Genomic DNA, 27,803 nt, shown 5'->3' with positions numbered 1-27,803 from the left:
ATAGTGTGCATGATATGGTGTTTCAGGAGTTTCTTCATACTACAGCCTTTTATTAGTAACAGTGGACTGTAATAGTGGACTGGATGTTGTAATTTTCTTTAAGAAGCTTTAAAAATAGGGTGTAGTCATGTGTAAACCTGTTCCTTTCTTAGACCTAACTTCTCTGGCTTTTTGTGACTTCACTGTTGTATAAGGTGCTGCAGAGTTTGAAACAGTATTGAACTACATGAGCCTTGGGAAGCCATGCAAAGGGCCATTTCAGTTATCCATCAGCTGTTGTCCAAGGTTTAAAGGTGGCTAATCCACAACACCGCTGAAGAACTGGACATGCTGTAATGCAGCGCTTGCTGATGCTGAAGGTGGGGATGGGTGGGATCCTCCTGCAGCTTTGTGTGCCTTCCTGTTCTGCATTTCTGTCCTTGATGATTCAACGCAGCGTAAACCTCAGTAAATTCATCCAATGGAAATAGTTTTTTGCCTGGTGCTTAGTTAGCTTGCTGAAGACATGACAAAGGTGGTGCAGAGGAGGAATGGTGCACCTGAGAGGAGAAGAACATGGAGCCAGGGTGGAGCTGGAAGAAGAAGAAGAAGAGGGGTGGGAAGTGGGATATACTTTCAGTAAGAGCAAGTTCATCTCAGCTTTAAAAAGTAAATTCGGTCTTACCAGTGCCTGGAACCTGTTGTCATAATGCTTTACCTCCTTTGTATTAGATGTTAAAAAGCCTAACATCAGATTAGTATCAGACATTTGAGAATATCTGCTGCCATGACAAACGTATTGTAAAACTGTACTAATTCTTTACTGACTATGTGAGTCCCATGAGTTGACTTCAGTGTGACAATGATAGTATATTTGTTGTTCCCATCAAATTCTCACATTTGTTTTTGTAGAAGAATATTTGTTGTTTAGCAGAGTGGGTGTTTCATTTGTATCCTGACATTGCAAACCTTACACAGAGAAAGTGGTTTTTAGAGTAGTGTTGTAATACTTTGTCAATTAAATGTACTCATTGTATGCGAATATTAGTTAGAGATGGCTGTCAGTTTTGACAGTCTTGAATATGTTTTTCTGATGAATATCGTAGTTCAGAAGCACAGAAAAAGAGGGTCCATGGACCAAAAATTAATGAATTTTATGTCACAGCGTGAACATCTCTTTAATGTATGTTCTAAATATTTTTTTTATTTTGATTGGATTACTGCAGAAAAAGTTACTTAGAACTCATTAGGACACAAAAAACAGCTCTTTGCCAAGCCTTCAGGGTGAGGTGTTGTCTAGAAGTTTTTTGTTCAAAGTTACCATGTTCCAACTAATCAGTGATTCATTACTGACTTTATCTTTTAGTTATTTTACCCCTTTCCAAGGGGAAGGAATCCCAGAGTACCATATTAACTTTGAAATAAGGTAAATATTAGATGCCCCTAAGGGGTCTGTCCTGGAACTGGTACTGTTTAATGTCTTTACCCATGATACACACAGTGGGATTGAGTGCATCCTCAGCAAGTTTGCATATGACACCAAGCTGTGTGGTGCAGTCAATACACCAGAGGGAAAGGATGCCATCCAGAGGGACCCGGACAGGTTGGAGAAGTGGGCCCGTGTGATCCTAATGAGGTTCAACAAGGCCAAGTGCAAGGTGCTGTACCTGGGTGTGGGCAATACCAGACATGAGCACAGACTGGAAGAACTCACTGAGCAGCAGAGAAGGACCTGGGGTTTCTGGTGGACAAAAAGCTCAGCATGAGCCAGCAGTGTGTGCTTGCAGCCCCGAAGGCCAACTGCGTCCTGGGCTGCATCAAAAGAAGTGTGACCAGCAGGTGGAGGGAGGTGGTTGTGCCCCTCTGCTCTGCCCTTGTGAGACCCTACCTGGAGTGCTGCATCCACGTCTGGAGTCCCCAGCACAAGAAGGATGTGGGGCTGTTAGAGCAGGTCCAGAGGAGGGCCACAAGGATGATCAGAGGGCTGGAGCACCTCTCCTGCATGAAGACAGGCTGAGAGAGCTGGGACTGTTCAGCCTGGAGTAGAGGAGGCTCTGGGGTGAAGGCTCCAGGGTGACCTTATCACAGCTTTCCAATACTTAAAGGCGGCTTATAAAAAAGGTGGAGAGCAACTTTTTCGTCAGATAATGACAGGACAAGGGGGAATGGTTTTAAACTGTAAGAGGGGAGATTTAGATTAGAGGTTAGGAGAAAATTCTTTACTCAGAGGGTGGTGAGGCGTTGGAACAGGTTGCCCAGAGAAGGTGTGGGTGCCCCATCCCTGGAGGTGCTCAAGGCCAGGCTGGATGGGGCTTTGGGCAGCCTGCTCTGGTGGGAGGTGTCCCTGCCCATGGCAGGGGGCTGGAACTGGGTGGCCTTTAAAGTCCATTCCAACCTGAGCCATTCTATGTAGATAATTGGTACCTGTGCTGTTCTGAGTAATACACTAAATTCAAATAAATAGCTGGCTTTTATGGGCATTCGTTTGGCATGATAGCTGTACCTCTCTTAAATCATGCTACAACACACAGTATGGTAAGGTGATCAGAGAAGTACCGTTTTATATCATCTTAAAACAAAAGCAACTTTACCACACTATTACACATACGTTTGTCTTGTTCACAGAAAAGGAGATACGTAGTTTTCACTTGTTAACATCTCCCTCTCGAACTTTTAGAAGAGATCTAGCGTGCCATACATTGTTGTCAGAGCTGGCAGCTTTAAGTCTGAGCCATGTGATACTCCCATGAGTTATGTATACATAGTTCTGCTGAGACTTCTATTTAGAATTTTGGGTGGGAGGAGAGAAATTGCATTGTTCAGTAATGCTGCATACATGGAAATAATATTTTGGCTCACTTCACTGCATTAAAATACTACTTCAATTTTTCTTACCCAGTAATTGAGTACTTTTTCTGCTGACTTGTTTTACAGGTAGTACATTGAAATGAGGTGCATTTTGGTAGGCAGTGTAAACGAACTTGACTAAAATGATTTTTACTATCCCAAGAGCTGTTAGTCTGAGCATAAATGAAAATAACTGTTATAACTGAAAAGAGGTTAAGATGGCCAGTCAGCACTATGCTGGTCTTAGCCTTCTGGTCTGCTGTCTGCATTTAGGTACTGTAGTAAAAGACTGTTTTAAACAGGGTTTAAAGAGGATTTAATCAAGTAACTCACTCTATGTGAGCAGCTCTTCACAGCCCTAAAAAGAAAAGTGTGAAACATGTTATGAAAGTGTTCCTTTTTGTATCTTGGGTTTTAAAGAACCTATTTTACTTCTCAAAACCTTTTTGTTGCTGTTTTTTCTTGGTGTTTTGTGTGTGTATGTGTTGCTGTTTGTTTCTTAGAATAGCTGCAAAGTTTGATAAACTTGTTTGTGTGTGTTTGGTTTGATTATTTTAATTAGCTCATTCCTTCTATAAACAGCCATTCAGAAACTCCTCCCCAAAATTCAGACAATAACCTTTGCTACACATTGGCATAGACTTGATATCCCCTATCTTCAAAAGCCTGTTTGAAAAAACTGGACCTTTTGGTCCACTCAGTAGGTAGAGGATTGCTTTAGGTACTAATTATAAACTCTGTGGTTTCCAAAGAAGTTTAATATGTAACTAACTTGTTTGTATCTTCTTTTAATTTTGAGATTGGAAATACGTAGTGCTGCTTCCGACACTTCTCATTCTGAGCAGTAGTACCTGGCTTATTTACAGTGTCCTATAACTCCGTATCCTCTTAGATGGTTTATATCTCAACATTAAAAAATATCTTAGATCTGTATTGGAGAGTCAAGCTCTGGTCTGCTTTGAGTGCATTTATCTGTTATAATAATGCAAGTGGTTCTTTCTGTATTACATACAAAGCCAAGGCTGTTGATGGCAATGCAATCATGCAAACAGAAGCAAGGCTTGATCTTTTAACCACAACATGTGACATTTCAATACAGGAAAATGCATTTAAGAGAGAGGAAAGTAGTTTACCTGTAGAACAGATTTCATGTAGTTGAGACTCCTACTCATTACCATGATATGTATGTGTGCATGATTTGTGCATGCATTAAGAAGATTGTTCTTTGTTTAAAGACAGCTTTAGAAGAGAGAATAGAAACAATTTTAAACCTGTTCTAATGTAAGAGCTCGAAGTCTAAGTTTGGTTGCTGAAATTTTGAATCCCAATTTTATGTACTCTGGAAGTTTTACTTTGTAACTCATTGCCTGGAATTCATTGTAGTCTATTACAAGTTTATCATCAGGTGGATTCATTCTGGAAGTGGCAAGTAATACTTTCAGGCATTTGAGAACTTAATAGGAGAGTATCATAGAATATCCCGATTTGGAAGGGACCCATACAGGTCACTGAGTCCAACTCCTGGCACCACACAGGTATACCTAAAAATTCAGACCAAATGACTAAGAGCACAGTCCAAATGCTTCTTAAACTCCAATGGACTTGGTGCAGTGACTACTTCCCTGGGGAGCCTGTTCCAGTGCACTACAACCCTCTCGGTGAAGAACCTCTTCCTGATGTCCAGCCTGAACCTCCCCTATCACAGCTTGACGCCATTCCCATGGGTCCTATCATTGGTCACTAAAGAGAATAGATTGGTACCTGCCTCTCCACTCCCCCTCATGAGGAAGCTGTAGACTGAGATGAGGTCTCCCCTCAGCCTTCTCTTTTCCAGGCTGAGTAGTACGTTCTGTAATTACTGTTATTTCAAAAATATGTAAAAGCTTGGGAAGGGACTGGAAAATACATTGCTTGTTTTAGCTAAAATCAGGTATGTGTCATGTTGTAGAGTTTTTACAAATTACCCAAAACGAAATGGGAATAACCGTGAAAGTTTTGGGAATAACAGCAAAGGAAATGTAAGAAAAGGCCCTTCACTGATTAAATGAAGCATTGGATTACACCCCCAACTGATGGCAACTTACACATAATTGCACTGTCTTCTGTGGGGCTTTTAAAGGTTTATGGACAAAATATTTTTTTTTAATTCTGAAGACAGAAATAATCTTCGTTATATAGCTGAAATATGTGCTGTTAAATTGGGAAAAAAAAAGCCTGTTTCCTCTGGCTAGAGTCTATCTGCATAATAGTTGCCTAAAATATATGGATTCATTTAGTTGTGAACAATGTAACATCTGTGAAACATGATTCTTAAAATAAATGCAGTATTCAATGGGTATTGCACTAGTCAGGCCTGTACAGGATATTACTCTACCCTCCTCCACCCACTTCTTTAAATAATTTAATTTTAAAAAGTTGTGGAAGTCAAAATTTCATACCAAGGTTGTTGAAGTAAATGAATGGTAGCACTGAATGTCTGTGCTGAGAATTAATCATCAGTGGGACATAAAATATGTCACAAAGCTCGTTCATGTATTTTATGCTAACAGTTTGCAAACTGCACAGTTTGAAGGTACCAGGTTGGTTTAGGCATTTGGCCAGCTTAGCCAATGTCTCCATCTTTCTGAAAGGTAATAGCTGACTTTTTTGTATTTCTAAAACAGCGTATCCTCTAGATACTGCCTGCATGAAAATTGGAACATACAGAGTTAAACAACTTGTGAGACTGTGGAGGGCCAGGTTTGCCTTATGACATTATTAATTCAGTGGATTCTGTGCTAGACCCAGCATTATTGTTATCTGATAGTCCAAGTACTGCCTGGATGGCAGCCAGCTAAGAAAAACGTTTCATCTGACTTGGATCTATGACAGGAAATCTTCCACTGGACTGCTTTATGGAGCAGGGTGGGAGAGGTCCTCCATGCAGCTGGCAGTTCCATCCGTCTGCGATATTAGTGGCCCCTTTAGGACTGGTAGCAGTAAACCAGCCTTCACTCTTCCTTGGGCTTATTAGTCTGTGTCTAGTAGGAGAATCTAAGCTATCAATCTTCTGTTCATACCATGCTGTATCAGTGAAGAGTGTGTTAATCACATCCGCTCCAAAAAGCGGGACAGAGTAGTTTGAGACTTCCATATTCTCTTAAACATTGCGAGTCGTAAATGTCAGTTCAAATGCAAGTCATAAATCTTGTGTTGTTTTTCTTTTCTAGAACTGGATCATGTGATAACTTCTTCACTCTCCCCTTTCCCTCCTGTAGCTTTTAAGCCAAGTGGAATTTGAGGCAGCAGTTTTATGGTGTTGACTTGAGAGGATGAAATGTAGGCATGCTTTTGAGCTGATTCGCAGCTTTTGTAGAGGAAGTTAATGTTTAGATGTTTCCCCTCAAATGCCACCTGACAGCTTTTTATAAGAACATTTTAATAGGTGGGTGCGTGTAATGAGGCTGTCTGTAACCTGTGCTCACAGGTTAGTAATTGTGCTACCTGTTTTGAAGAATATCCTATTTGATAGCTCTTTCGTGTAACCAAATAAGGTGGTGTTTGGTTGTTTCTAAATCAGCTTTGCAGTTTTGTTATGTTTCTTCTGGTAACTGTAGCTTGAATGACACTGCATCACCATTTTCATTGAAAAAGGTCTTCATTAGACACAGGAAATGGAAACTGGGGATTCTTGCTGTAGGAAGGAAGAAAGGTTTCTTGACTTTTGTTAATTTCAGAATATATATATATATTATGAATGAATAATCTGTCCTCACTTGCATTTGTTTTTAAGAGTTTACTCCTTGGGGTTTCGGTGTCTCTGAAGGAGTTGAGGAGCATCTCTAGGCATAGGACTGTGGGACCCCAGGAGCAGACCAAATAAAATTGGACATGGACAAGACCCTGAAATGATGCCCACTTATTTTCTCTATGTGCATGAACTTCGTGATGCTTCTTTACATTATCAAAACTGTTTCTCATTGTGGACATGATTTTCACTGAACAACCAGCTAATCATAAGTAGATGTATGCTGTTAGTGTCCTGAAAATGTATTCGTGCTATACTGATGATCATAAAATTGAAACGGATCTTCATTTCCTGGAACATTTTCACACTGAATTCTGCAAAGTTGTGACTGTCTTCCAGAATATCAGAACTTTTAGAAAGACCGTAAGATTGATCTGTGAAGGGAGGAAAAAAAAAGTACTGTATTGTATTGTTCTGTTCCTGAAATTAGATTACTTAAGATTCTCCTTTAAAGGGTGATAAGTTTTCTCTAATTGTTCCTTTTTGTTGCCTTGTAGGATATGTTTTGTATTTGTTTTTTCAGTATGTTGACAGAGATGATTATAGTTCGGGACTACAGGTAGAGTAGGAAAAGGCTTGAGTATGGCAGCTCTTCCTTGAGGCACTAGAAACAGGCAAGAGGAGCTGAGGAAGATGTTGGCTTTGTAGACTGAAGGGTTAAAACTGCTAGAGGTCTGGAATAATGCATGAAGTCTGTAGAAACTTAGGAGTCAAACCCAAGAGCATCTGGGATGACTTCTGTCCCTACAACTGCAAGCTAAGGCATGCACATTTTGCCCAGAAAGCTCATTAAAATACTGGTTTTACAGACTGCAAGCCACAAAACACTACCCAGTACCTTCAGTGAGAACTCAAACACCACAGAATATTACGCACTGCTGGAAGACAAGAGAAGGGCAGTGTTCCTACCTTGCAGTAGGTAATGATTTCCTAGGTGAAACTGCTTAGGTAATAGAACAAATTGCTGCTGAGAAACATCACATCCATTCTGCACCATCTCTCCAAGACCTCTTTTCTCTGACGAGCCTTGCTGAGGGAAAGCTCTTTTTGGCTTGTTGTCTGACAATCACTTTAATGCCGAACATGTAAATAAAGCTACTGAGAGCCTCCCTGTGTTCTGTCTATAACCTTGGCCAATCTTCAGAGCTTCAAAGGAAGTTGAGGTAATGTTGCAAGGATCTTCAGAAGCAAACTTTACATCACAAAAAAAAAAAAAATATTACTCATTTGGATAACAAAATAGCAGATTAATACAAATGTCATGGAACAGAGTAGACACTATGGTAAAATGTCATGTTTTGACATTCCTGGCATACAAATGAACCAGATGCCAAAGGACTGTTGATCAAAGCTTCGGTTTCTAATCTGCAGTTCCCTCTGTTTTGTCTTTCAGTAATTACACTTGATACAGCTTGGTATACTGAGAATGTTTCATGTAGGATGCTTATTCCATATTATTCCTAATCTATATTAAGTAATCTATATTAAATTTAAGTAAACTTGGACTGTGAATGTATGCTTTTAAATTGTTGATACAAAGAACAAGAGTCTGACTTTAAATATCCGAAAGTTGTGTAAGAGGGGAATTAATTTCAGCTAATCTTGTCTCTGTGAACACATCAAGTACTCCATGTGTCTGCAAGAGATTAGTTTTAGTTAAACATTTGAATATTCTTTTGGAATATTGGAAATGGTAGAAGATTTCTTTTTGGAGAATGGTAAAAGATTTCCAGCAACATGTGAGGTCTGCCCAGGCAAATGCCCAAAATAGATGCAAAGCAAACATAAAAATTGAAAACATACGTTGTAGCAAATTTGTAGAAACAAATGAATTTTCCACTTCACAAGAAATAAAGGAAGGCAATGGACAGAGCCTTCAGATGTTGTTTTATATGAATTAAGACATACTTCAAATAAAACAAAGTTTTTTGGTTTTGTTACTATTAAAAGCTTATAATTTCGTTTTTTTAAAGATATCTAGTGGAAATTTTGTGGATTTGAACTTCATGGGTAAACTGTCTAGGGTGAAATGCAGATCACTGTTCTGTTTCATGTAGATTCTTCTTTGTGTCTGGAGCTGCACTGATATAATGGAGCTATGTGAGTCTAAAGTAAAAGGGAGGCTAGGAAAAAGCAACTAGAAAGCTCAAAATCTGACTTCTGCTTTGACTTCCCTTTCTTTCCCACCACTCCTTCTCGCCATACAACTTTGTGAAGTATGTGAGATAGCATATCTGATGAATACGTTGTAGATTGTCAAACACTGAGTTGCTTTTTGTGCTCTCTTTGTGCTAATTTTCACTATCTTTTCGAGATCTTTGGAGAGAAGAAAGCAATAGGAGTGCTGCACGTTTTGAGTTAAGATTATCAGAAAAATGACCATACTTAACTGGCTAAGTTCAAAATATGGGTGGGGATTAATATATTTTTTTGTTTGGTATGTCAGAGTGGTGATTTTACTGAGGAGGGAAGAGGATAGGCTAAAAATGTTTTTAAACAATTATCAATTTCGGTAGGAATTTTGAGCACATTAATTAAAATTGGTGCTTTTTTTACAGCTTCTGGAGAAACACAAAAACACAGAAAGCATGGTCGAGCTGCTTGAACTGTATCAGATGGAAGATGAAGCCTACAGTAGTCTTGCAGAAGCTACTACAGAGCTCTACCAGTACTTATTACAACCATTCCGAGATATGAGGGAACTTGCAATGCTTAGAAGACAGCAGATAAAGGTATGGTAAAGGTAACTGAACTCGTTAATGGTGAAATCATGCTTTAATTTACTGTTTACTAATTAGTTCTCTTACTGTGAATATATGCAGTTACAGTTTCTCCACTAACTGCTGACTGTATATTTCTGGTTCTTATGCTCAGAGGAGTGCTTTTGAAGAGTGAGAACATCTCTGACATATGTAACTAACCATTACTTGTTTAACTTCTTTGTTTGACTTATTCATTGCTAAATAGGTGAAACTTAAAAATTTATGATTACTGGGATACTAATACATAAAATAGAGACGCATGCTGTACGGTGTATATATATAATTGTTAATTACTTTAAAAGATTCTACAGGAAATTACTTCTCATTTTATTTTTCTGAGAATTTGATAAACCATTAGGAGTCAGTAGTTTCTGATCTTACGTTGTGAAATGTTTAAAAGTATGAAATTTGTCGTAACACTTTAAAAGTATATTTTCTTAAGAGCTACATTAGTATAGCCAGCTGAAGAATACTACATTTGAGTAAAACTGTTTTATGATGCATGTGTGTTACTTAAAAATAATTCTCATCTCTTTAAACTTTTTTCTCATCTTTTAAGTGCTTAACCAAAAGGAACAAATGTCCTCTTCACTGCATTGCAGAAGTACTTTTGATAATCATCAGTTCCTTTGCTGTTTATTAGACTGTAACCTTCTGAATATTTTTAAATCTATATTATGACATAAGAGCTAAAATAAGCCTATTTCATTTAATCTGTATTGCAGATGTCAGTTTATCTCAGCTTGGCACCTTACTCAGTTAGCCAAAGTTCATTTTACTGGATTAGATTCAAAAGATTTTGCTCTGTTTGAGTATAGAATGAGGGAGACAGGCAAGAGGATTTAAGATTCTGAAACTAGTTTTAGTTTGAGCTATTGCTGTCTAAAAGCAATTTTTTTCAGGAAATTCAGCAATCTGAAACTTTCTCAAAATTTATCAGTGAGATAATTAATATAAGAGTATTTGAACTAAGAATACCTTTTACCGATGAATGATCAATGTTGCATAGAGAATTGGGATGAATATTTGTTTTGGGTGTATTATACTGTTGAAGATTATGAACAATAAATTTAATAAAAGCCTTCTTCAAAGCATGTTGAAATATTTTCCATTTTATTCGAATTTGTAGAACAGGAATGGCTTTTTAAAAAAGAATTTTGCTCTTTTGTCAAAAAAAAAGAGATAAATACTGTATTGCATATAGAACATGAATTAAGAGTCTTTTCTATTTTCAGCTTCATTGATCTCTTGTATTTCAGTTTTAAAAAACTCGTTTTTTTCCTTTTTGTGAAATAACCTCAGTAAACTAAAGAGACATGTTCTGTGGTTTATTACTTTATTTGTACATAGTTGCATCTAATGTACATTAAGTTCTCTTCCTAACTTGGCAATTTGTGAGCTATAAAACTTGGTCATCTGTATTCTGTGGTAGAGAAAGATGCCATCTCTTGTTTTTCATTTCATTGTTTGAGAGAAAGCAGTACTTGTATCTATGATGACAAAATATATATTACGCTGTGTAGCTAGGGTGGAGGAACTGGTTTATAAATAGAACTTGTGCTTAAGATGGTTTGTGTTAACTTGCTGCATATGTTTTTCTGGAAGGCTTAATAATGGAATAAAGATCCTTAGGTTTCTATAGACCATTACGGCTGGGCTTAGCTCCATTTTCATACATAACAGAACTATTTCTGATGTTTCCAGTGAGATGGGAACTATGAATGTACACTGCCTGAATATTGTCAAGGAGGAAGAGTTTGGATGTAGGGCAGGGTAAGGAAGATAGAACCTGTGGAGTGAGTTACTAAAATGAAAACAGTAAGTTACAGGGATAATTATACCTGGATACAAATACCAGTACTTGGTCAAGATTGTCTGTGCATTCTGTAATTCCTTTATGTAATATTTTTGCAGCCATTCCGTGTTGGGTACCTGTCTTTGATTTGTGAGGAAGTTGTCTTATTTTATTTTTTATGAATTTGGAGTTTTTAGTAAGCATTTCAGTTAGTTTCATTTTGTCTGTTTTCAAAATAAGATTACGAAGAACGGAATTTATTTACCTATAATCCTTGAGAACAGTGTTTATTGTCCTCTCCTTTTGGAGCAAGACATAAAAATTGTCGAATATCATCTGGGTGTTGAATTTCTGCTCTTACTGTGGAAATTTAGGTGAGAGACAAGCCTGCAAGAGGGAAGTGAGAAACACCAAATTCCGTGTGCTCAGTGGAGACTTGCTAGGGTAGGGCAGCAGAATTCCCTGCAGATTCCTTCTTTAGGTAACATAAAAATTTGTTACAAAAGTTAAAGCATTTAGAAACTAAATTGCAGGGTTCTTGTACGTGATAAAGTCTTTTTATTTTTTTAACCTGATCATATGTTAGTATTTCAAATTGTATTTTGTATTCATTGAGTGTGAAGGATGGGTAACTCAGTATGGATGAGGAATCAAAGCTGTAGTTTGAAGCAGACAGTTTAAGCAGCTCCTCACTTAAATATTGCTGAATTTGGAAAATGTAATGAAAAAGGGATGACTTACGTAATAGAATGACACTCTGGAAAACTGTTTGCCAAAATTCTATCATGGGCTCTAGAATAATTTATGTCTTAGTTGGTTTTTAAACAGGGCATTTATTTATTTTTTCTAAAGTCTCATATAATAGTTTTGAGGGCATGATCTTTTTGTGGTGAAGATTTTGAAAACAAAGTTACGTAAGGCCCACAGAGGACACTAAAGCAGCGCTGATTAAACTATGCCACTTGCGTGGCAATCAGCTCAACCTCATTCTTCTCACTTTCCAAAACAACATTCTCCAGTAGTTGCAGACTAGTGACTTACTGACAACAAGTTAGTGAAAAACATCTCATATAAAAACTATGGTAGTAAGCAGAATAATGGATGAAACACTTCAAAGAATGCCTAAGTCTCTTTCAGTATATCTGTAGCTGAAGATGTATTCTTGTATCATCAGAAATCATAGTTAGATGAACTTGGATTTTGGAAAACCTATAGAGCAGGTAATAAATATTAATCTAAGTTCATGCAAGATGGCTGGATTTGCAAATAAAGGTAATAAACTGTTGAAAATACTGCTTTCTTGTTTGAGAAACTGGTGTGGTATAGTGTATTATGATGTGATAGCTTTTATAGTCTCAAAGCCTATTTAAGAAAGGTTATATTCAGTCCCTGTTCACATTCTGAGCTATAAATCCTGTAGATTCATTATATAGCTTTTCTTTATATGAAATGATACCAAAATGTTTTGCTTATTTAAAATTAGGGGGTTATGGGCTTTCTGAAAAATACTTCTCTAAACAGGCAATCTGATGGAAGGCAGGCTGGTAGACTGAGCAGTGAGGAGCCTGAACTCGTTTTGTATGGTTGCTGACTACAAATCGTAACATATATCTGATCACTTAAATCTGCAAGTGAATGGAATTTAAAACTGCTTGGATATTCAATTGTAAAACTGACTAATAAGATTTTTTAGAAAATTCTATTTGTTTGAATGCCAATCTTCTGGGGAATGTTGCCTTACAAAAGACAGGATTGGATAATAAAATGACAGACGAAGTTGTTAATAGATGAAAAGTAATGAAGGGTGAAATGAACAGAAAGGTGATGACAACATCCAAGAGTATACGTGCTTGTTTGTGTGCACTTAGCTGGAACTCCTGATGCAAAAGTATGACAGTTATCTCAGGCAGTTCTCTGAAAACGACTTGCCATTCAGCATTCTTAAAAAGGATTTTTTTTTCTGAATTATTAGAGGGGAAAAAAAAAAAGGTAAGGGCATTGCATGGAGACAAGGAGGGGGCATTGCCCTCTATGTCAGTGAGAGGCTGGAGTGTGTGGAGCTCTGCCTGGGGATGGATGAGGAGCTGACAGAGCTTGTGGGTCTGCATTGCAGGGAGGGCAGGGACAGGGGACATTGTAGTGGGGGTCTGCTACGGGCCGCCTGACCAGGAAGACCAAGCAGGTGAGGCCCTCTATAGACACACAGCAGCAGCCTCACATTCACAAGCCCTGGTTTTCATGGAGGACTTCAGCCACCCTGATAACTGTTGGAGGGACAGCACAGCAGGGCATAGGAGGTTCCTGGAATGCACTGATGACAACTTCCTTCTCCAAGTGACGGAGCCAACAAGGAGAGGTGCTGTGCTGGACCTCATTCTCACCAACAGGGAGGGGCTTGTGGGGAATGTGAAACTCAAGAGCAGACGAGGCTTCAGTGATCATGAAATGGTGCAGTTTTGTGTTCAGAGGGCAGTGAGGAGGTAGCACAGCAAGCTCTACCGTGGGCTTTTGGGAGAGCAGGCTTTGGCCTCTTCAGGGATCTTCTTGGTAGAGTACCACGGGACAAAGCTCTGGAGGGATGAGTGGCCCAAGAAAGCTGGCTAATATTCAAGGATCACTGCCTGCAAACTCAGGAGCAATGCATCCCAACAAAGAGGAAGTTGGACAAAAGCACCAGGAGGTCTGCGTGGGTGAACAAGGAGCTCCTAGCCAAATTCAAGAAGAAAAAAAGGAAGACTACAGAGAGTGGAAGGAAGGACAGATAGCCAGGGAGGAGTACAGAGAAATGGTTCAGGCAGCCAGGGATCAGGTTAGGAAAGCCAAAGCCCTTTTAGAATTAAATTTGGCCAGGAATACCAAGGGCAACACCAAAGGCTTCTGTATGTACATCAGTGATAAAAGGAAGACTAGGGAAGTTGTGGGCCCTCTCTGGAAGGAAGAGGGAGACCTGTCTATCCAGGATATGGAGAAGGCTGAGGTACTCAATGACTCTTTTTGTGTCAGTCTTCACTAGCAAGAGCACCAGCCACCCAGGACTGGGAGAATGAAGAACTGCCCAGTGTAGGAGCAAATAAGGTTTGAGACCATCTAAGGAACCTGAAGGTACAAAAGTCCATGGGACCTGGTGAGATAAATCCGCAGGTCCTGGGCGAGCTGGCGGATGTAGTTGCTAAGCCTTTGGCCATCATGTTGGAGAAGTTGTGGCAGTCCGGTGAAGTTCCCACTGACTGGAAGAGGGAAAACATAACCCCCATTTTTAAAAGGGGAAAAAAGGCAGATACGGGAAACTGCAGGCCAGTCAGTCTCAACTTTGTGCCCAGCAAGATCATGGAGCAGATCCTCCTGGAAACTATGCTAAGGCACATAGAAAATAAGTAGGTGGCTGGTGACAGCCAACATGGCTTCACTAAGGGCAGACCATGCCTGACAAATCTGGGGACATTCTGCAATGGGGTTACAGCATTGGTGGACAGGGGAAGAGCAACTAACATCATCTACCTGGACTTGTGCAAAGCATTTGACACTGTTCCCCATGATATCCTAGTCTCTAAATTGGAGAGACATGGATCTGACAGAAAGACCTCTTGGTGGGTAAGGAGTGGCCTTCCAGTACCTAAAGGGGGCCTACAGGAAAGCAGAGGAGGGACTCCTTGTCAGAGTGTAGGGATAGGACAAGGGGGAATGGCCTTAAACTAAAAGAAAGAATTAGGAAGAATTCTTTCTGTTAGGAAGAAATGGAAGAAATTCTTCACTCAGAGGGTGGTGATGTGCTGGCACGGGTTGCCCAGAGAAGCTGTGGATGCCCCATCCCTGTAAGTGTCCAAGGCCAGGCTGGACGGGGCTTTGGGCAACCTGGTCTGGTTGGAGATGTCCCCTCCCATGGCAGGGGGTTGGAATGAGATGGTCTTTAAGGTTACTTCCAAGCCAAACCATTCCGTGATTCTATGCAGTTGTGAATGTGTCTCCATATAGTTGCATTGTGAACACTGCAGTTTCTGTTCCTTCCTCCCAATAAGATACTGTAGCATTAGAATAGTTGCAGGATGGCAGTGAGAATGGTAAAGGTATTTCCCGTGAACAGGCTCAGTGCAAGGAGAGTAAATGAATCAGATTGCATGCTTTGAATGGCAAAAAAGGCAATGAACGTTAAGATAAGAAATAGATCTATAAATCATGAATGCTGTGGGAAAGGATATAATGATAGTTGTCCAAGTATTGTATAAATATTGTAGGAGTTAGGTTCCATTCCTTGTGGGTCCTTTCCAACACGGGATGTTCTATGATTCTATGATTTCTTTCACTTTTTTTTTAATAAGAAAAAGCCTTGGATCTGACCTTAGGATAGTGTATTTGGGGAAAGGGTGAAGGAAGATGGTAAACAAAAGTATGCGTTCAAAATACATCTTGATCAAAATACGAAAGGATTTTAAACATGAAGAAACTACTAACTTGTGTCACTCTAGGGGTAAGGATATAAACAGATGTGATTTTTTTTCTTCTGCCATGATAGAGACAGGGAAGGAATAAGAAAGAAGGAAGAGACTTAAAAGCAGACTGTGTAAGGCAAGGAAGGGAGCTTAAGAAGTTCTTCGAAGACAGAAAAACTCACTCATGAGACTGTGAATTTTGCAAGTCCAAGTTTTCCTAAATCTATAAATGGATTGAAATCTAGTACTTTTTTTCAGTAGTATTAAAAAAAACAAAAACAAAAAACAAAAAACAAACAAACATATTTTTCTAACCTTTCATACTTTTTGCTGACTTTATGCTGGACCTATTAGGGCTTTATTTGCAGTTACTACAGTTCTTTGTAGTATTCCTATTCTTGGGTATTTATATGGATTTATTCAGATTTCTTGTCTAATTCTTAAGGGTTCTTATTTTCCTTTTGTTCAGTATATCTGTATATACAAACTGTACATCAAGAATTCATGAATGTGTATATGTGCTTCACATTTTGTTGCATATACTAAGTTTTCATTCACAAAAGGAGTCTACAGCTTCCTGAAACAGTCAATTTAATTTAATTTAACACTTGAGCTCATTTTCTTAAGTGATGTGTTCATGTAACAAGTATTTTTTCCTTCTTTTTTAAATTAACCTTTTGTAGGTGAACTTTTTTTAACCTGAAACTCAATCAGTGGAGTTGAAAAGTTAGTAAAGGTTGTATCACACATGCATGGATAAATAGGGAAGCCAAAACTCAGGGTACAAAAATTAGCCTTAATCCTGTCAATTACTAATTAAAATATTTTAACTGTAATTTAACTTTAGCACTTACATACACTGTCATGGGTCTGGAGGAAAAAAAAAAAAAGAAAAGCAATTGAATAATCCCAATCGTTCCTCTTTACTCTTGTCATAACTCTGATCTTCTATATTTTTCTCTTCTGAATACTTGTTAATTTCTCATTGTTCTCCATAGTTCTGGAAAAAACATTCACCACTGTAGATTGCAGTACAATGACGTTCTTGTTTTGTCTTTTTTCTGTATGTGTTAACATCCTATTTGCTCTTTAGTTTGTTACTGCCTTTACTGCTAATACCTTAATTAAAATATTTCTGTCATTCTCCTATATATCGATGCAGGTAATCAAGCCCTTGGAGTTTTTAATGGTAGTCACAGGCTTCAGATATGTTGTGGATTCAAAGCCCTCTAATCTGAGCTGGTTTGGATGTATTAACATTAAAATTAATCTCAGTATTTGTTAGATAAAACCAGTAGAACTGTAAAGCCCATTTTAAAGCTCAGTGCTTTCACTGCATGTATTTATGGCTGTACATACAGCATTAGAACATCTGTTGGGAAATAACGTTGGGTTCATGTTACTAGCTGGGAGCATAATTAAATTAAAACCTGTAAGACAAGCTTTAAGAGTCCCTGAATGTGTGATGAAGCTGAAATGCATGCTTTTTCTCACTATATATCTGGCATGCTCTGGTTAGTATTTTTTTTTGCCTGCTGGACTGTGTCAAAGAGAGGCAGCTAAGGGGTTGAACTGAAACATACCTTTACGTATGAAGTTGTTTTCCTCTTTGTATATTGCCTCTGCCATGTGTAGTGCTCCCTCAACTTACTTTTTTCATTCCTATGATATAGTGACCTAGTATTAAATCTTGTGGGTTCTTTTCCTTTTCTCCCAGTTATGTCTAGGAAGATAATAAAGGGAGCTGTAGAGATAGGACAGGCGATAATGTGATGTGACCTAAGTCTGTTTTCTGTCAGTCTTGTCCTTTATTGTTCCAGTTGTCTTGAGTCAGGAATTAAAAATATTCAAGAGCCTTGAGGAGTATTTCTGTACTTAGGAGATGTATACTGCATAAAACTTAAGAAAATCTTACAGTTGCAGGCCTGTTTCTCCAATCTTCTTGCAGTAAACCTACTTTTCTCTGTTTAAAAAAGGGATAAAAATGTGACATAACAGCAATATCTCTGAAATTATTTGGAGAAGCATGATTGTGTACTCCAGTAGAGAAGTTTTGCCTCTCCTGTTTCTTCTCACTTTCTCACAGACTAGGCTGAGGACCTCATTTCAGTTTGTTTCCTCTGAAGAACTAATTAGTTTTCTTTCTGATACATACCCATGCAGTGTAGGAATGTGTTTTTGCGATCAGTTACTCTGAAGTGATACCAAATGGAAATAAATGTTTACGATCATGTGTTGACATAAATGGCTTCTGCTGTTTCTTCCTTTTCTTGTGTGCTTTCTGACAACTACTTTTGTGAAAGCTGTAAATATTTTTTTTAGTTTCAAAGCATGCAAAATATGAAAGCCTTATAAAGCAAATCTCATCTTCAGAAAAAAAAAATATTTAGCCAATTTTACAATTAAGCTTGGATTTTTCTCAAAGTGAACACAGTTTTTTTAGGAAGATATAGCTGGAATGTGCTTTCTGAGAAAATAATTGATAGAAAGTAATCTTAGGATGTGAGGAAATGACCCCAAGTTGCAGCAGGGTAGGTGTAGATTGAATATCAGAAAGAATTGCTTCATGAAGTTGTAATGGACTCTCCAGGGAAGTGGTGAAGTCCCTGTTCCTGGACGTATTTAAGAGAAGTGTGGATGTGGTGCTTAGGGACATGGTTTAGTGCTGGACTTGGTAGTTAGGTAGACGGTTGGACTTGATGATGTTGAAGGTTTTTTTCCAACATAAATGATTCTATGGTTGTATGATTTGGCTATGTGATCTAGTTGTGAGATGAGATTTATTTTCTCATAGACCACACTTATTTTAGAACTTTAAGTCCAAATGAGGAACTTCAGAACAAAAAGTGAGTTTGTCCTTTGTTAGATAAACTTCAACTATATCAAAAATTCCTAATTTTTAACTAATATAGTTTTTTACCGAATCAGAAGCATATACATAGGTTTACAAGGAGTATCAATTAGATGATGGCAGTAGATTAACATAGGTTTACAAAAAGTATCAATTAGATGATGGCACTTTTTTAGTTTTTCTTTCTTGCTGTCAATTTTAATTCTTCAGCATCTTCTCGTAGTCATATCTATCATGGACAGTAGTCATTTTGATAACGCAGAATAGAAAAGAACCACTTCAGGTGTAACCAAAAGTTAAGGCATATTATCGAGGGCATTACCCAAATGTCTCTTGAACACTGATAGGCACCTAGCCACCTCTCTATAAAGTCTCTCCCAGTGTTTGACCACCCTCACAGTAAAGGAACTTTTCCTAATGTCCAGTCTGAACCTCCCCAGCACAGCTTTGTGCTCTTCCCTTGTGTCCTGTCATCAGCGACCAGGAGCAGAGGCCAGCACCTCCCTCTGCACGCCCCCTCCTCAGGAGGTCACAGAGAGCAGTGAGGCCGCCTCTCGGCCTCCTCAGCTGCAGATAGGACAACCCGGGTGTCCTCAGCCTCTCCTCACAGGACAGGCCTTCCAAGCCTTTTACAAGCTCTGTTGTCCTCCTCTGGATGCTTTCAAGTAACTTGACATCCTTTTTTATTTTGTGGAGCCCAGAACTGCACACAGTGCTCAAGGTGAGGCTGCACCAACACTAAACATAGCAGGAGAATCACCACATCCGACCGGCTGTGCTGTGCTCAGTGCACCCCAAAATGCGGTTTGCCCTCTTGGCTGCCTGGGTGCGCTGCTGGCTCATGCTGAGCCTGCTGTCAGCCGGTACCCCAGAGCCCTTTCTGCTGAGCTGCTCTCTGCTGTTTCTGTTTATTCTATAAAATGACCTGTGCTTTTTTATGGACTACAAAAACAAAGGATGCTGGCATCATAGAGATGTGCAGTGAGCAAAATGAAGCCTAAATATATTACGCATGCATTGCAAACAGTAATGGAATGCAGTAGCACATAGGATCTTCCTTTAATTTCTTAATGACATTTATTACTGTCACAAATGCATTTATTAAAAGGGATTAATTCTGAAGAGAACATAGAAAACAAAGTCTTCAAAAAGATGGGCCTATTCAAATTGCTGTTTAGTGATCCATGTGTGTTTCCCTTTTCCTCTTTAAACTGTCAGCTAGGATAAACTGCAGATTTGAGAGCATTGTTTCTTCCTTCTTCCTCTTTCATAAAGGTATTGTAGGTGGGTAGGCAAACTGCCATGTGTTCTTCATGAGTCGCAACCTCCATAGACAGCTTGTCTCTTTTCTCCCCAACTTTTTTCTCTATTACAGCTGTCATCTTAATTAGACAACTAGCTTTTTCCATGGACTTTCTATTTCCTAAGATAATATACAACTATAAATAATTAGAGTTGATATATCTTCTATATAAATATAATTATATATTTTAAATTGTGTATTGCAATTTAATACTTATTTGTATATATATATCCTCTTGTGAGCATTTGTAGCTCTTGATTCCCAAGGCTCTTGTCCCGTATTCTTGTAGTTTCTCATTCTGAATTTGTCACTTTAAACTTCAGTTGCTTCTGGTTGATGGGACAAGCAGTGTACTCAGGTCTTCAGTTGTGGATATCCTAAACAACAGTAGTAAGGACTAAACGTAGTGTTTCCTTACGGTCAAATGGTTCAGCTTATTTTCCCATTATTGTAGGCTACTTGATGGCTGTGAAGGGAACAAGCTTTTCAGTTAGTAGTGTAAGGGTTATCCATATGTCCTACCTAGCCACGTTTCTTAAGGAAACAGTTATGGTTTTTTACTTGGCAAAGACTGTTTCCCACTGGTATCTAGATTCTGTCTCCATCTACTGAATGGACATTCCCTTAGAAATGCCCCCACCTCCATCATTTTCTTAGTTCAGGAAGGAGAGGAACAACCTTAGGCATCAGGACATGCTGTGGGTCACCCAGCTGGAGAGCAGCCCTGTAGAAAAGGACCTGGGCATCCTGGTGGGCACCAAGCTGAACTGAGCCAGCAAGGTGTCCTTGCTGCCAGGAAGGCTAGTGGTATCCTGGGCTGCATTAAGCAAAGTATTGTGAGCAGGTTGAGGTAGGTGATCCTTCTCCCGTACTCAGCACTGGTGAGGCTGCACATGGAGTAGTGTCTAGTTCTGGGCCTGCCAGTATACGAGAAGTGGACATACTGGAAAGAGTCCAGTGAAGGACCATGAAGCTGGTGAAAGGACTGGAGCGTCTCTCCTGCGAGGTGAGGCTGAGAGAGCTGGGACTCTTCATACTGAAGAAGAGGAGGCTTAGGGGGACATCACCGATGTCCATAAATACCTGGAGGGAGAGAGCAAAGAGGACAGAGCCAGTCTCTTTTCAGTGTTGCCCAGTGCCAGGACGAGAGGCGGTGTACACAAACTGGAACACGGGAGGTTTTCTCTGAACACCAGGAAGCACATCTTTACTGTGTGGGTGACTGAACATGGGTACAGGTTGCACAGAGAGGCTGTGGAGTCTCCCTCCTTGGAGGTAATACCAAAAAAAACCAAACCAAACCAAAACAAAAAAAAACCACACCTGGATGTGATCCTGGGCACCCTGCTCTGGGTGTCTCTGCTTGAGCAGGGGGATTGGACCAGATGGCCTCCAGAGGTTCCTTCCAGGCTCAGCCATTCTGTGATGGCTTTGGAGCCAGTAAGTTAACATTGTGTGCATGTGGGGAGAGCAATAGTTCTGCTGCCTTATTGAAGCTATGTAATGAAGAGGTCAAAATGCCTGTGTATTCTCCTTGCACATCATGTACACTGGACATGCCTTGGTCGTCTGTTTGTACTACACTTCAGGAAGAATCGTCATCTCCTCACCTGCTCTATTCTGAATGTCTTGCTAATTGACAAGCTGTGTAGCTATAGATGTTAAGCATAAAATCGGGTAGATCAAGGCTCATAAGTGAAGTGCTTCTGTCCTATGTTTCTTTCCAGGTTTCTACTGAACCTTTTATTTAGTGTGCTACTGTTGCAGTAGCCCCAAGGTGTGAGGTTGGTCTGTTCCTGTTCAGGCAGCTTCTTGGGGACCAGCTTTGAAATAGTAGTCATTAGTGGAGAATGCTTCTTGGTATCTTAAATGTGAATGTCTATGAACAGATGCATAAAGGGAAAGTTTCTTATGAGCATCTGTACCACCTTGAACAATCCTCATAAACGTTTACAACTCAATCTTCTTGTGTTTTCCCCACTTTCTAAAGCTTTGCAGAACCATGGCCATCTGCTTATCGTGTAGTGGTTTTACCCAGCTGGGCAGCTGAACTATACCACAGCCACTCTCTCACTCTCCCTCGTTAAAGGGAAAGGGAGAGAAAATAGAACGGAAAGGGCTCAAGGTCTGAGATAAGAACAGGGAGATAACTCAAAAATTATTGTCACGGACATAGGGAGATTAAAAAAGTTTATTGCCTACTACTAACAGACTAGAACAGTGAGAAACTAAAAGCAAACAACCACCACCTTCCCCTCCGTTCACCCTTGTCTACCTCCTCCCACTGAAATGATGTAGGGGAACAGGAAATGGGGGCTGTGGTCAGTCCCTGAAGCTTTGTCTCCACCACTCCTTCATGGTCACTCTGCCCCTGTCCCTGCGTGGGCTCCTCTCCACGGGCTGCGGCTCCGGCCCGGGGCCTGCTCCTGCGGGGGCTCTCCATGGGCCGCAGCCTCCTCCAGGCCACATCCACCTGCTCCACCGGGGGCTCCTTCTCATCTGGTTCCAATCCCCTGCCATGGGTGGGGACATCTCCAACCAGACCAGATCATGCCAAATGAATGCTCATTTATTTGAATTTAGTGTATTACTTGGAACAGCATAGGTACAAATTATCTACATAGAATGGCTCAGGTTGGAAGGGACCTCAAAACCCATCTAGTTCCAAGCCCCTGCCATGGGCAGGGACACCTCCCACTACACCAGGTTGCCCAAAGCCCCATCCAGCGTGGCCTTGAACACTTCCAGGGATGGGGCATCCACAGCTTCACTGGGCAACCTGCTTCTGTGCCTCACCACCCTCTGAGTAAAGAATTTCCTCCTAGCATCTAATCTAAGTCTCCCATCTTTTAATTCAAAACTGTTCCCCCTGATCTTATCACACTCTGCCTGTGTAAAAATCTGTTCTCCATCTTCTCTATAAGCCCCCTTTAAGTACGGAAAAGTTGCAATGAGGTCTCCCCAAAGCCTTCTCTTCTACAGGCTGAATAACCCCAAATCCATCAGCCTGGCTTCAGCCCTCTGATCATCTTTGTGGCTCTCCTCTGGACCCACTCTAACAGGTCCACATCCTTCTTGTGCTGTGTGCCACAACATGAATGCAGTAGTTCCAAGTGGGGCCAAAAAGATGCTTCCCTTTTTTGTTATTTGTAAATACTCGCTCTTTGGAACAGAGGCATGCTTGTATTGTGCCATGCTAAATCTCTAGCTTGTGCTCTGTGTGAATAATGTTTTGGCGTGCAAAACTAGATGAAGAAATGTGAAGAAATGCTACTTTGAGGCTTCTTATTCTCCTAGAAATGATGGCTATCGAGAATGTTACATTACTCAGTGATCCCACGTCAGTTTCTGTATCAGAATACCTCATCTTTGTCTAGGAGTAAAGAAGGAAGACTTTTAACTGTATTTTTGTTCTGCCTCTCAAAGGAGCTTTCTTTTTCATAGTTCTGTGTAAATGGAAAGCATTAACTTACCAGTCATCATTCATTGATGTATACCTACAGTTTGACTTCATTTAGAAATTCTTGTCTGTTCACTCATAAGCATTACCTGTGGAAACTGTGACACGTGTGCTTCATTGAATTACATGTTACAACCTATCTAGTAAGATTAATATTCACTTACAATTTGTTCATGTTTTTATTTTGCCTATGTCTTTTTTAATGGCTTTGGAAGTAGAAGTATGAAGTAGATTAAAGTACTGTATTAAACTACTTTAAACATTTTTCTGTAAATGAATAATTACATAGAATGTATCTCTATATTTTTACTTTCAAAAATCATCTTTCTAAGAGATGGGTTAAATGCATATATAGATGAAGGGATGCAAGACACGGACTCCTGATGGCTCTTGAACAGGAGAAGTTTATTGCCCTTTTTCACTACTACATATACTTTCCCCGTAGCCCCACGTGCTGTCCACGCACCCAAATCTGTCTTACACCTGGTTAGAGACCCTCAGACACACGCCTTGAGCCAGCCAGCAATTGGCCACTGCCCAAAGCTCATCTTTAACACTGTAGCCAATATACTTTATCTCGCCCTTGCTCAAGTTTTTGGTTCTACCGCTGTTTTCCTCCTTATCTCTAACTCAGGGATGTGTGAAACAGCACAAAGCTCCCTGCGAATTCCTTTCCCACAATTTCCCCTTTTTTATTTTCAATCAACTAAACGCTTTCTATAGATTTTTCTATCAATCACCCCAGACGCTGCAATAAGCAAGGTACAATAAGCAACAGGGTGAAAATCGCATGCAGAATTACGATTGTAAAGTAGCGTGCCTACTAGAATCTACATCAGTCAACAAGCCACTAGGCGCTAGGGCTGTTGCTTCGCAGCGATGCTGCTTCTCACTTGCACAGCACAATCATGCAAAGAGGCCTCTTGCACTTCTCATTCATACCACAAGAAAATATAACTTAAAATAATTTGTCCGTGGCTTCGGGAGGTCCTTGTCTGCTCCCGTGGTGAGCAGCTGAGAGTGGAGACCCGTCCGAGGAAAATGCTCGGGGTGCACCTAGGGGCGTCTGTTTCACAGTCGATCCCACATCCGAACAGAGCGGCTCCTGGCGCAAGGAAGGATGCTTTTATAGTTTTGTATAATTACAATAAAGAGATGCATCGCAATAAGGAGCAAGTGTGGCATTGACCATTTGTTTCATGATTTGTTTTTTTTGCCTGAGCAATTAAACCTTACACATGCTGTTGCTCTTTCACATCCCAGGATATCTAATTCCTGTGGCTCTAGGGGCGCTTGCGGCAAGTAGATAGTCCAGTCTTTGTTATCTGCTGGGCTCCCCACCAGACATGTCATGAACGGGTCATTAGCACTAGCCTGGGACAGGCACATCGCTTCTTGTCCTGTCATGTTGGCGAGGGTGACCCAGATGTTGCAGCGTGGTTGGATGGAGACCCAGGGCTGGCAATAACCGATGACAGTGGCGATTGTGAGGAGGAGGCCAACCATGGCCTTACCCCCCTTGCTGGTACCCATCTTGGTCCGTGACCTGTGGAGACACAAGCATACCCTCGACCCCGAGTTATTAGAGGCTGGGGTCCCTTCCAAAGACCTGTATTTAAGTTTTTTACTATTACTAAGGCCTGCTCTGACTATGGCACCCGTGACAGCGTGGAATTCATATTTTTGTAATGTTTTACTGTGGGCGGTACCTCTTTGTGAGGAAAGGGTAATGATAGGTGAGTCATTACATGAAGTGCCTTTCCCAACCTGTTCTGTGGTGTTTCCTGGGTGTCTCCCCCTTTTTGTTTATTTGGCAGTGTTTTCAAGGTGCGATGTGTGCACTCAACAATGGCTTGACCCATGGGGGAATGAGGAATGCCTGTGATGTGTTGGATACCCCAAGTTTGAAAAAAGGTTTGAAGGGAGTGACTACCATAGGTGGGGCTACTGTCGGGTTCTATTTCTTTTGGGATGCCTAGCACCACGAAAGCAACACGGAAGTGAGCCTGGACATGGCGACTAGTTTCACCCACCGCAACTGTCGCCCAAATAGCATGAGAGAAAGTTATCTACCGATACGTGAACATATTTCAAGCAACCAAATTCTGGAATATGCGTTACGTCAGTTTGCCATAACTGTAAGGACCGTAGACCTCTATGGTTTACCATTAAAGACAGGGTCGAAACATGTTGTTGACAGTCAGGACGTGTTTGGACAATCAATTTGGCATCAGTGATCGATATAGTGAATTGTTTCGCCAAGACTTTGGCAGATTGATGGAAAAGGGCATGGGATAACCGAGCTTGCTCCAGCACCTTAGGCACCAGGGCAGTCAGGGTCATATTAGTTAGCTGGTCAGCGTGTGTGTTACCCTCTGCAAAAATACCAGGTAACATGGTGTGACTCTGCATGTGAATAATACAATACAGGTGCACTCGCTGCTCTACCAAAAATAATAGCTCTTTAAATTTTAGAAACAAGTTTTCCTTCGGGATATGTCTGAAATGTGCCCTCTCATTGCGCTGAGCAACACCTACAGCATATTGCGAGTCTGATACAATATTCAAAGGTACTTTTTTTTTCTTTTTTCCTTTTTTCTCTTTTTTTTCCTTTTTTTTTCTCCTTTTTTTTTTTTTGTTTTCTGGCTGTAATGTCCTCGATCACTGCATTGATTCGTCGCAAATCATGCAGTAATCTCCATTTCCCACTCTTCTTCTTGATAACAAACACTGGTGAATTCCATAGGCTGTTTGTCAGAACAATATGTCCTTGTTGGAGTTGTTCTTGAACCAAGTCCTGCAGACTACTACTCAGAAAAGAATCAATTGAGCAATTCTAGTTCCCTTTGATATTGACAATGGTGGAGACGGTGTCCAAGCCATAGTTTGGATTTGTCCATTATAATCGGCATCAATTATCCCTGGCAAAACAAACAATCCGGTCAAAGTTGTACTTGATCGTCCTAGCAGCAATACACTACAGTCATTCCCAATTGGTGCTTTGACGTTCAATGGAATTTTATGAACGTGAGTACACCACAACGTGGCGTCTGTTACTGTGGAGGCATCCACTCCAGCACTCCCTCTGGTTCTTGCTGAAAGGGTGTCCACGGTGGTAACCGTGGCAGCGGGGCTGCAGCGTGGAACCCTGCTGCACCGTGGTACTGCATGGGCTGCAGGGGGACAGCCTGCTTCACCATGGTCCTCACCACAGGCTGCAGGAGACTTCTGCTCCGGTGCCTGGAGCACCTCTCCCCCTCCTCCTTCACTGACCTTGGCGCCTGCAAGGCTGTTCCTCACTCCTCTCACTCTCCCAGCTGCTGTGTGGCACAGCGTTTTTTTCCTTTTTTTTTTTTCTTTTTTTTTTTTTTTCTTTTCTCTTTCTTACATCTGCTCTCACAGAGGCTCAAACAACATCGCTTATTGGCTCAGCTCTGGTCAGCACCGGGGCCCTTACCTAACATGGGGCAGCTTCTAGATTCTTCTCACAGAAGCTACCCCTATGGCCCCCTGCTACCAATACCTTGCCACGTAAACCCACTACATTCCAATATACTCTCACGTTACAATTATCACAATCTTCACAAACTTCACATACATAAAAAAAAAGAATTCCCCACACTAAAATAAACATAACATCATCACAACGCCAACGAGGTGGACAATTTACACACACACCACCCCTCATCCCTTCACCACACTAATATGAAACATTCCTCACAATTGCTGCTTTCTTAAATTCTTCACAACTATTACATTCATAAAAAAAAAATCCAGTCCATGTTTTGCCCATTCCTTCTCTCGACTATCATCCTTGTCTCAAATTCTTTGAGCCCCATGTTGGGCAAATAAAAACCATAAGAAGTTATCACGGATTTGGGGTAGGAGGTTTAAAGAAACCAATCTTCCAGCAGTATCGGACAATAAATGGCACAGAAACTATAGTAATGCTGAGTGATACTGGAGCAAACAATTTGTGAATAGCATATGCCAACAGAAATGTGCCTGTACCAGCAGCCCTTTTAGATTGCGGCGATGATTCACTGAAACCAAGTTTGAAGAGAACTGCAGTCATATCCACACCACTTAACACAGCCAGGTAGAAGATTCCTAGAGATCCTAATGAAATTCCAGCGTGGAATGAAAGCCCTACAGCACCATATTCTTTGAAAACTTTCTTCAGCTGCTGGGATTAATTGAGTTTGTGTTCACTGCTGAGGTCTGTGGCTGCCTTTTCTGGGGGATCCACCCACATCCTTGGCTGAGCTGCCAGCGGCAGGGGGGGGGGGGGGGGGCAGCCCAGAGGGGTGGGCAGCAGCGGTGACGGGTGGGGGCCCGGAGCTGACAGCGGGGCGGGTGGCGGCGCTGGCGGCAATCGTACGGCACCAACAACTGAGCCGTCATAACGTTTTCTAACAGTGGCTGAGTAAATGGTGCGTGTAATCAATATGTAGGCACAGTCTTTCTTAATTCTTCAATTAGGTCCCAGTGGAAGGCATTATATTCATTTGGACCGTTGGGTCGCACCTGTACCGGGAAAGCCATTCCCACCGATCCCCGTCCTTTAGCGCTTCCTGGCGCACCAGCTCCCA

The 27,803-nt window shown here is 40.7% G+C and overlaps 1 protein-coding gene across 2 annotated transcripts in view; it reads left to right on the top strand.

The window, feature by feature from the left end:
- JMY (junction mediating and regulatory protein, p53 cofactor) overlaps window positions 1-27,803 on the top strand; it is a 91,796-nt gene that overhangs the window by 10,799 nt on the left and 53,194 nt on the right. For both annotated transcript variants that reach the window (XM_080573095.1, XM_080573094.1), the window contains exon 2: window positions 9,172-9,345. In XM_080573095.1, the coding sequence (XP_080429221.1) occupies window positions 9,172-9,345 (174 nt within the window). The remainder of the gene's footprint in view (window positions 1-9,171; window positions 9,346-27,803) is intronic.

The sequence above is a fragment of the Anser brachyrhynchus genome (assembly GCF_964034855.1).
Source record: "Anser brachyrhynchus genome assembly, chromosome: Z".
In the NCBI taxonomy this organism is placed as follows: Eukaryota; Metazoa; Chordata; class Aves; order Anseriformes; family Anatidae; genus Anser; species Anser brachyrhynchus.
Note: the sequence above shows the minus strand (reverse complement) of the source record. Positions and strands in the feature narration are given on the sequence as shown.